The sequence below is a fragment of the Falco rusticolus genome, chromosome 11 (genome assembly GCF_015220075.1).
Source record: "Falco rusticolus isolate bFalRus1 chromosome 11, bFalRus1.pri, whole genome shotgun sequence".
Taxonomy (NCBI): Eukaryota; Metazoa; Chordata; class Aves; order Falconiformes; family Falconidae; genus Falco; species Falco rusticolus.
This window is the reverse complement of record NC_051197.1, coordinates 13,687,044-13,698,425: the sequence shown is the minus strand read 5'-3', so window position 1 is coordinate 13,698,425 and position 11,382 is coordinate 13,687,044. Positions and strand designations below refer to the sequence as shown.

The 11,382-nt window shown below is 39.8% G+C and overlaps 1 protein-coding gene across 2 annotated transcripts in view; it reads right to left on the bottom strand.

Annotated features, from left to right (window-relative positions):
- The window catches only part of AK5 (adenylate kinase 5), a 101,524-nt gene that overhangs the window by 4,652 nt on the left and 85,490 nt on the right, over positions 1-11,382 (bottom strand). For both annotated transcript variants that reach the window (XM_037403787.1, XM_037403786.1), the window contains exon 13: positions 8,481-8,669. In XM_037403787.1, coding sequence (XP_037259684.1) covers positions 8,481-8,669 — 189 coding nt within the window. The remainder of the gene's footprint in view (positions 1-8,480; positions 8,670-11,382) is intronic.

Sequence of the window (11,382 nt, the reverse complement as noted above, 5' to 3'; positions counted from 1 at the left end):
TAGAGGAATGATGTTGGTAGCCAGTAATGCTGCTGTGTGTTCCCTAGAAAACGTAATGTAGCACCAGGATTTCCGAGCAGTGAGTTCCTTGTCCATCCCATGCAGTGAGTGTCATGCAGGTCATTACTTGAGGAAGGAGAGATGTCTTTTGTCTTCACGGTAGTGACAGAAGAAGCTGTCACGCTGGCTGTGCACACCACACGGATTGCATCTGCTAATTATTCAGTTCCTCTCAAATGCCTGGTGAAAGCTTTGATTCTCAACTCAAGTAAGCTTCCCCTTGGCTTCTCCATGCTTACTCTTCATGCATGTGTGCCATGAAGCACGCACACATTTAAATGGACCCCTGATAACTTCGCTAAAGCCTTTTTTTCTGAATATGTGCTGCATTTTCATCTCCAAGTTGCTGTCTAGGATGCCAGACAAATTGTAATGTTTGAAGGGGACACTCCTGACCATCACACTTTCTGCCAGCTCTTTGTTCTGCAGGAGAATAAAAGGAGTTTCAAACTAAAACAAAATGTATTTTTGAAATAGGCTATGAAATTCTTCTCGGATACGCTGTTGGCTTGCAGCCCACTCCTGGACAGTCTGAGTGCACTTAATGTACGTTTAAGTCCCTCGGTACCAAGTCTCATGTGGGAGTCAGCAGCTGCTCCTTGCAGAGATCCAGCAAGGGACTGCACTCACGCTCTGCAGCTTCGTTTTGCTCTTGGTGGCATCTGCAGGTGCTGCAAAGTTTGGTCCCTTGTTGCATCCTGTCAGAAGTGCTGGCACATCCAGCCACAATACCTCCACACACGGCAGCTCCAGCACTGGAAACGCCCAGCCTGGCCAGCCTTTTACGGAGCCATGCCTGCCTGGGTCCAGTCTCCTTGGACTCACTGCAAGAGTGTCTCACGCTCCGAGCAGGACTACCCTCTCCCCTCCTGGCAAGCTCTCGGAAGCACAGTTCTCTTGCTCCCCTTGTTCTCTGTCATGTTGGTGTTCACCGACGTTGTTGCTCAATGTCATGCTGAAGTACGCGTGGGCTGGAGCAGTCTGTGAAGCAGCAGGCGGTGCCCGGGAAAGGGCAGCTCTCAAACAAGGGCTGCGTGTCTCTCAAGAGCCCTCTAAGCCACAGAAGCAAAGGGTTTAGGAGGGGGTTACTGAAGAGCAGCCAAGAGAAAAGGGGTACGGTGAACCATTCTGGACCAAACACCTGCCTCCTTCAGTTACAAGGAAACTAGCAACTGCCACCTCGGCTGCTATAAAGCCACTGGTTTTGTCTGTCTCACCTGCCAAGACACCTCTTTTCACATAGCTATCCCACAGGAAATCTACTTCACACAGGGTGAAGACCACAGCCACTTCAAAGCTCTCTTATCTTCATGTGTATTTTTATTATCACTTTATTCCATCAATATATCTGCACTGGCTAACTGATCTAACTAATCAGCACAGCTGATTGCCACTGGCTTTTCAGTGACCTCTTCTAGAACTGGGACCAATACTCAGGTCTACATGGAGGCAGCTGTGATGAAGAAATAGGTTTGTAAGCGTGGAAACCGCCACCATTTATGACTGGCTGGAACACTGACTTCCCAACAGGCACAGTAAAATATGGATGAGTGCGACTAATGACAGCCCCAGTGCGTCCCATGCCTGCCTCCTAAATAACAAAGGTCCAATTCATAAAACTAACTTAAAGTCGTGGCACAAAACTAACTTAATGTGACAATAATTCACAGCTAGTACCACAGTAATTCAATGACACTTGCTGCAGCTCCAGGAGAGAAAACTGTGTACTTCTCTTTCTTAGATTCTAACCTCATAAATTAGGACTGTTTCCAAGGTTATTCAAGGCTACTGTCTTCTCGTAAAAGCAAGAACCAGATACAGTTTTCCATAGTGCTTCCAGTATTGAAACACCACTGTGGCTTTAGGTAACCTCAAATACTGAGAAGTTTAATGAACTTATATGAAAAATGACTGGAGTAATCATCTCCATAGTACAGTGTTGCTCCTTATGGCATTAATAGCAGCCATTAAATTTTCTGTCATCAAATCTCTGTTTGTTGTAGGTTTTGGGATTTAGAAGCCTAAATGTACACTGCCACTGAGAAAACCCCAGCTGGCTGTAGAAAGGCTAGCTGAAGACCACCATTTCTGGAAAGATAGGCAGAGACTCTGGAATAAACTTACTACTTAGAAGCCTCTTAGTGAAGGTCAGTCAAGTTCAGCTGCGTTGTCACTAACATTTTTATCTTTGTCATTAAAAAGAGTGTTAAAAACCTCTCTGAGACAGCGCAGTACCTGCTTCTCAGAGCAATGGATCAAGCTGTCTGGAAAACCAGGTGAAACATGCTGCCCTGATACCTGCTGGCATTTGGTATGAATTTGCCACTGTGTTTTATCTGTAATCCCCTGATAATGTTTCTGACGTATACATCTAGAGTGTCTCATCTAATAGGTCACAAGGCACCAAGGGGGATGACATGGAAATGCTTGTTCCTTTGTTCCTCGCCTACTTACCGACCAGGGTTAATGATTCTCTGACAACCTTTCAAAAGATGGAAATACATTTCATACCTGCTATCACTATTACCATTGATTATCCCTTCTCTAAAGGGAAAAGTACACATTTACCCTTCCCCGGAGACACTTCAAGCAGGGGATCAGCTTGAGAAGGCTTAGAAGTGGAAGACGGTGAGAGGCTGGATGGTCACTTGCTCTTTCATAATGGTTATGGGAAATGTTTGTGCTAAGAATCTCGTAACTACCGCTTGCCCAGCATGTCACTGCAACTGATTTTAGAAAGCAACAGTAGAACAGCATTGTGAAAAAAGAAGAAAGAAAAAGAGAAATGCATTTTGGTTGAACTTTGTAGGCTAAGCTTCCATAGCCTGTGATCTGAAACAGTGAAGGTTTTTGGACATCCTTGAAAATCCTCTGCTCGGGACCACTCACCTTCCTGGTTACACTCGTGCCCCTTTTCCTCAGATGACTTTGAATAGGCAACTTGTATGTCAGACACCTACCAAGTGTCTTAAGTTAGCTAGGTAGGATCAGTTTTGTCTTGCTTGAATACCAGTGCATTGCTCTTCTCTATTAGTTATTACCCTCCCACATACTGTCACTTGAAAAAAGCTTTAAAGGATGAGTCAGATGCTAAAACCAATCAGGTTTTTGTCTCTCTTTCTTCTCAATTGACAGAGGGACATATATTCAGAGGTATTTACATTTAGCCACTTTAAAACACAAGCAGGTGCCGACTAAATTTTCAGATGCGCTTTTCTGGCCAGCGACCTTGGAAATCACTGAGAAATAAATCTAAACACAACAGTATCTACCTGTTTACTACAGCTACCATAGTGTATTTTGTTTAATTTCATTAATCTGAAACATCTGATTCCCACAGAATCAGGCAGCTTGCAACTGTTGTTTTTGTGAGGAGTGCTTTCAGTCCTTGCATTTCCAGCACAAGGTCTTTGTTAAAAAACCCCCGCTTGCTGTCCTTGGGGGCAAGTGGGTGTTCTGTAACTGAATATGAAAGAAATTATGGAATATTAAACTATATTCCCCAAACATGATTTTTAAAAAAATTGGAAAATTTCTAATTTACTGTTACAACTACTTTACATTCCAGAACACAATTCAGCAACTTAATGCCTTAGCAGAAAAGTGAGCAGAGGACACTGTCATTCTTTGCCCTTCCTTCTTCAGTCAGTTTATCTTCCCTTGTAAATAATTCCCCGTGAATTATATCACAGTTCTTAATCTCAGCTGGATGGCTGGAAGGATCACTATTATTTATTCCTGTCAGGTTCACAGATGTTTCATCTGCACCCAAAGTCTCCAGCCTTTGTGTATTCCTCACACTTCCACTGCTGAGCAGAAACACGGACAGGTAATCTTGGTCAAAGGGAAATTTCAAACAGAGTCCTGATCTTTTGGCAGCTTCATCAGGTCACTGTTCGTGTTCAGAGATCAGCAGAACGGAAAAATATTCCATTTCCAAACATCATATTAGTTATTTATGAATGCATCTATGCACAACAACTCTAGGTTTAGACAAGGCCATTGGTTAAAATGGGAATGTTCTTACAATCATATACCTTTGTCTCTTCTGTACAAGTAAAGCAATGAGAGAATTCCTAATGACTGCAGAGGAAGCTTGGCCAGACTTGAGTTTTTCTGTCTCTGCTGTGTTTATTAGGCTCCTTCCATCCATGCTGTAACACCCATGGCAATGCAGAGAATAAGAAAGCTAATTTGACAATGTATTCTCAAGGCACACCTTGACATGGAGCAAAGGATCAGTTTCTTCTCCACTGAGCGCTCATCCAACACCTAATTCCCACACCAGACTTTTCACTGGCCTTATGCCCAGGACTGGATTTTACATTTCCATATTTAATCTGCCTGGTTCAGGACTGGAAGCTTTTAGCTGGATAGGACAAGTTAAACACATACCGCCATCGCTATGTGCTGTTCCTAACCTGTGGAAAACTTCGCCCAGCCCTAAATAGGCTTAAAATGGAGAAATCAAGTAATACCAATATGCCAACCCTATTTTCTTGTTAAACAAGTCTATTTAATAATTTTATTTTTCTTTTCTGTGGCAAAGCAGGGACTGGGTGCTACAGTTAAGCCCCACAAAACATGATCATTTACACACTATTTCACCTACAATTATTAGTGGTGCTTAGTCGCACGTTGCAGTAAGCTGGTAGAAAAGGTTAATGCTGAATCTTCATGGCAGTTAGGTGGGATTTAGACTCTAATATTCCTCTTAAAACCTTAAGATACACTCCTCTGAATTCTTAAAAAAGTGCACGGCTGGAATCTCAAGGGGTATAAAGCTCATATGGGCCTTTCACTGAAGAGCTGCTTCTGTTGAAAAAACAAGCTCGGGAAGGAATAACTTTCCAGAAGGCGGCAACTGAAGATTCTTTTAGATCCTGCTTCTCTTCCTCTCTTAAATAGCTTCTCTTCAGATGCTTCGGCCGTCACTTATTCTGGGATCACAGACTGATCCGGATCTGCAAACACCACCTTCAGGTAAGACATCACTTCCCTGAAGCTATTGGATCCCACCAGCTTTGCCTGAGAAAGAGGGCACAAGCCTCTGGTCTGTATTTACATGAAGGTCCATGGATTATTTTAAAAAATCCATCAATGTAGATGAGATAATTTATTTTAAGGGGTCTTCGAATCAAATAAAAGCTTGTAAATTAACTTTGGTGGCTTTTCCTGAAATGGGTTAGGAAGCATATACACAGTTCTTTCCGTGAGCAGAATTACAGAGGCAGGAACATCTTAACAGAAGCATTAACATCTTCAGCCAGCACTGGTCAATGCTGGAGAGTAATAAAACCCACTGAGGAATGAACAGATCCCCAAAGCTGAAAACGTGTGCTGTTATAATTAAAACTAGGAAGAAAAATATTAAATATGTTAGACTGCCTGAAGTCGCAGCCTTCTGTGTATGCACATGATATTATAAATAACAAAACCCAAGGACTATTTTAGCCTAGCCTACACCAAAAAAAAATGCAGTCAGAAGTAATACTGATAGTTTTTCTGCTTTCCACCTGAATTTCCTTTCTTCATTCAGAGAACATCAGAGTGGCTGTTAATGTCAGTGCTTAGCACTTTGTAAAATATATTGCCATAAATAAGAAACTAACCCTGTGTCCTGGGTATTGCAGATTTCCCCCTTTCTCTCAGCTTTTTTCAACACATGCAGCTTAAACATATTCACTGCTAAAATAGTTTTAAAACTGTAAACCTAAATGTCTATTTTCTCTTAATTTCCCACATAGCTAACATTTACACATTTTGCATTATATACCCCTTCTTGTTTCAAAACAGCTGTTGACCAAATCTCAGCTGTTTCTTCCTTGTCTTTAGTTTTCAAATTGTTGAGCCAAATAATGTATAGGTTTATAAGATGTGTGCTTACGTGATAATACAGGTTGGAAAGAACCTCAGTGGGTCATCTAGTCCAACCTCCTGCTCAAAGCAGGGCCGGGCACTGGAAGGATGCCACTATGCCAGGTACTATGTTTGAGTTGTGTCATTGACTAAATCAGACTATGAATAAACCTTTTGAGTTCACTAATCCAGGAAAATTGTCTAGAAAAATTTCCTAATCAAGCATTACTTCCAGAAAAGAAATCACTTTGTTTCACAGTATTTAGTGTATTTCCAAAACTGAACGTTTTTTTCATTCCAGCACTGTCCACTGCAGAACTGAGGGAGTATTTGGGTCAGAATAGCTATTGAAGTCAACCGCCCTGTGCAAGGGAGTGCTCAGACCTACTTCTCCACTTCTACTGTATGTGCAAAGTAAACTTTAACATAGATTCCCACAAATGTCCAACAACACTTTTAAAAAAAAAATCACTTCTCTCATCCATGAACAATAAAATGTTAACATGCTTCTTGTATGGAAACCACATTTTCTTCTGCTCTTTGCTGTACAGGCACCAGGGCTGCACGTTTGTACCTGAGGCTGGCTGGGGGTGACAAGGACAGCCTTGGAAGGATTGATTTTAAAAGTCTACCTCTGCTGACTTTTGGCAGTGTTCTCTAAATACTGATAAATAACTGAGCATGTACTTCTCTACCTCATGAGGGCTGAGTGGGGGAGAAGGCATCTCCCTACTTTAAATCCATAATGGAATCACACCTTTGATAGCAGATGTGCATTTTATCAGTTTAGTAAAAAGCAGATGAGGCACACGTTTCAATACAGAGTACCTGTGTTCAAGAAAAATAGAACATATTTTTCAACCTTAAAAGGTCATTTTACATGATAATGTTTATGAAGCTGATTTTACAGAGCTTTCATGCCCAGCAGTTCTGCCCAGAAGATGTAAGTACATTGAACACCTACATTCACCAGAAGCAAGTACAATGTACACACACTGTAACAAAACAGTGTAAGCACTGTTCAAGCAATACACAAATATTTTCTACCGTGCAATGTCAGTTGCCCCCAAAAGTAATGATAAAAGACTACAAAGCACGTATCCAGTTCTGACTCATAGACTAGGCAAGTCCATTAAGGAGCTAATGAGCTATAAGCTTTCCAGAAAAGACTGCATGTTTTGCCATTGCACAGGTTGCATAGGAGATGGAGCAGAAACTTGCAGCAGAAGTATTAAAGAAGGGCAAGAAGGGTCCAGGTCAAGTGAAATAAGGCAGACCATGAATACAAAATCTGTGTGAAAGCATTTAATGTAGTTTCATTCTCTTTAGGACTGTCACTTCCCTGATGCTTCAAAAACAGAAACACTGTGGTAGGCACGGGTCACTGGAAAAAGATCTTTGCCATACAGAGAGCTCAGTTTTCCTTTGCATCGCAGTATTGGTGTATTGTGTATTGTACTGAATTCACATCCTTGCCATGTTGTCAAGGTAGCTTGCCAAAGAAAATAGAAATAAAACCAGACAATTGTTCTTAAGCTTAAAAAAGAAAAGTAATGGGGGATTTTTTTCCTGCCACTTTAGAGTTAAGTTCTATGCACTTATTGTGGGGTTAGCAAAGGACACCAAACAGGACTCTCCTGTGGTGTATCATTTTTCTCAGGACTATGTCATTTACTCTGTTCTCAGGTCAGGATATGGGTGCATAAATTAGCTGCATGTTTCTCTTTTAGGAACTTTGCAGAGGGGAAATGTTTTGGGTATGTGATTTCCATGTTTGCTAGAGACTCTAGAAAAAAGCTCCCATAATATTTCCAGAAACTATTATTGGATTCTTTCGATTTAGGACAAGAAGGACCAGTATGAGTAGATCTTTCTGTAGCTGAAGGGACAGTTGCCATGAAGGAGCAGAGAAAGATATAAAAAGAAATATAAACATCCCATGTAAATGAGTTTACAGATGGGCCAGCATGTACATCAGTTAATTGCACTGATGGAATTTGTCTGGCTTCTCTGTGAAGCATCTATCAGAGTATAATAAGAATGCTTTAAACATCACATCCTGAGCAGGTGTAAACTGAGGTATTTCACTGAAATTAAAGTAACTATGTCACTTATTCCAGCAGAAAGATCTTTCTTGTTTGCAAGTCCGTTTTATTTCAGGATATACACTGTCAATTTTTAAAATTTAACTAAAGGGCTTTGGATTAACATAATCTTTCATCCTAATTCTGAAAGCCCTTATAGAGAAATAAATCCTAATACTTAAAGAAAAGCTTTCCAGCATTAATGTTCAACAAGAGATTCTGTACAGATGAGGTAGTGATTCAGTGTATGTTCTCAGGCTCAGGATAAATCTGTGTTTTTATTCTTTCAAATTGTACTGTGGAACTCAGAAGCTTGTAAAAGTTGCAAACAAACCAGGGAAGCATAAGATGAGAACGAACTGGAAAGTGCAGAAACTAATACAGTTCATAAATGGTGGTGTGTCAGTATTTTCCAAATATTGCTCACATAATGGAAGTAACAAACAGTAATTTAATTAAAAAGGTCAAGCAATTTACCTTGCATAACTGTGTCTTCCTTTCATAGTATGCAATCATAGGTTTTGATGCTTGGTAATAGCTTTCGATTCCTTCCTTGATGGTTTCAGCACTATCAGACTGCTGACTGCTCTGATTTCTGATCAGAAGGCGACTGCTCATGGCTTCTGCAGAGCAGTCCAGGCAGAACACAAGCTTTGGTTCTCCAATCTAGAGACAGAATAAAACTGTAAGCATCCAAACCACTGGCCTGGTAAACTGGTTTTGTTTGGATAATTTAAAAAAAAAATGCTACCGCAAGAGTAATCAAGGAATTTATTACCAAATGACTTTTCATATTTGTCTATGCATAGATTATGCTTATTATCAAACACCTCTTATTGTAGCAGCACTTAGATATCCCCGTATTCAGGATCAAGGCTGTGCTTGATTGGGCTTTACACATACAGAGAGAAAGAGTTATGATCTGAAAAATTCTGGCTACCTGGACTGACAAGCATAAGTTTGTTCATTATTTGCAACTGTTTGATAAAAGTTTCACGCAAACAACACTGGCCTCGTGGAATGCTTGACACAGTTGTTTTTCTGGCCTTTGCTTTGTTTGATCTGTGAAAAGTGTGTTTTCATTCAGGGAGTGGTAAACTATAGCTTAGAATTTCAAGAGGCAATAGAAAGAAATGTCCAAATTTAAGTGTGCCCACTTGAAACAGAAATGAGTAGCAACAGACAGGCTCAGGGACACCATCAAGTGCCTGTTATTGGACGTATTCACAGGAATACATCCTGTGAATTACTTTATGTTAGACACTATTTTATATCAATATTTGTAGTGTAACTCTACATCATTACTACCTGTGCCATAAAGGCATGATGTGATATATTTCTCTGCATTTTCCAATTGGTGAGTTATTTCCAAATTCTATGAGAATTCTATAAGCACCGTTTAATGCTTTTTGGCTAGTGCCAAACTAGTCGTAAGGGAGCATCTTTCCCTTCTATAAAGAAAATAAATATGGATTTATTTATTTTTTATTCCCAGGCCTTGGCAAGGTTCATAAATAAATGTCACTATCTACATTTCATTGTAGATATTGCAGTACTTTATGGGCAAAAAAGAACTGGCAAGAAAGAGCAGAATGTTTCTTATAATATTTTAGGAGAGAGCCAGAAGTTCTAAACACAAATCCCCATCATTCTTTCCCCTATATGCTGAAAAATACGCACGTCATTTAGCATAAATCTTGCAATATACTCTGTCATCCACACTCAGGCAGAGCTTTCTCTGACACAAGGTTTTGTCTGATCAACAACTGTTGGGCTGAGTCTAAAGGGATAAACTCTACTCTGTCAAGTAAAATAGAGGTGTTTAGAGGATCAGAGAAAAGTAATGCGATAATTTTTCCATACAGTTATGTATTAAATCCTTCAATGACGCTCTCAGGCTTTTTCTCATTCCTTCCCTTTCTTGCAGGGATGTGTGGAGAACACCTTTTAGGGAAGAGTGAGAAGTCTTGAGAAAAGACGACTGTTCTTCACACTAGTGACCATTAGAAACTCATGCTTTTACCATGGCTGCAGCAAGGTCTAAATGACTGACATATAGAAATTGCCATTGCTACCTTTGTTGACAGCCATTGAAGGAAGAAATATTCTAAAGGTAAATATTTCATGTTAGGCCTTCTTCATTTGACTGAGGATGTCTGGGTTACGGTGACCTATCTACTACCTTAATGACTTTCTAAGAGACAGCTGAAGACAAGGGATTATGTCAGACAGCTCAATGACAGGCTTTTATGCATCCATTTTTTCCACACAGCTCAGAAAACATTAATGCTATTAGCAGCAGCAGTATTGGGTTTGGGGATTTAAAAAGCCAACAAGGCGGTTTTAACAGTGCAAGAGACTTAGATTGAGAAGTAAAAAAAAAAGATGTGAGCTTAATCAATGATTTAAACAAAAGTCCTTTTTGTATAATTGGACTAGAATGGTGAGAAGTTACTTCCTCACAGCTCCACGTGAGGAATTCCATGGTCTGTTCTAAATTATAATAGAATAAATAAGCAACAATTCCATTCATCAGTTATGGCCATATCATCACCTTACAATGAGGATATGAAGCACTCTACTGACTAGTAGGATCAGATAATAGTATCCTGTTCGACAGGGTGGGTCTCATTTACTTTTGAAAAATCTATATGGTTCTCTTAAAAGTTTCAATGTTGCTATTCCCTGGAATTCAAAATGTTACAGATCTGTAATTCTTCCAAGTAATGTAATGCCCCTATCGGACATTACAGCATTTTTTACTTGTTTTCTTTTTTAAATTACTGTTTTCCTGACACAATTTAGCTTAAATAGTGCATGCTGTGGAGACATCTGCAAGAAGCCAAACTCTAATGTACTGGGTCTTTACTCCGTCTTAGTGAATATCTTCCACCTGGTGATGTGGAGCTTAAAATGTTTTCTACTTATGTAGCAGAAAGACCAATGAGGGGACAGAGACATGCTTCCCTAGAATTATGGCTAGATAAAAGTACAGTTATATTATAGAAAGGAATTGGGCAAAACTGGCTGAAGAATTAACTGTTTCTACATAGCTAATTCTATTTAGGGCTGTCAAGCTGTTAAGTATAAGCACTACTCCTGATGTCTTCTAAATAAAACAGCTTTTTGTTAACAATTATAATGCTTTTTACACATTATGTAGATATGTAGCATTATTCATTTGCACTTTGCTGCCATTAATTAATAAAGCCTGATGTCCATCTCTTTTCATTCAGTTATAATGTAGGAATAATTTCTCATCACCCTTTAGAAAGAATTGCAAAGCATTATCTCAGTAATGTCTCGTTTTAAAAAAATTCACTAACTTAACCAAGCAGCTTATAGCCTGCCAAGTTCACCCTGCGAAAACTTAAGTGGA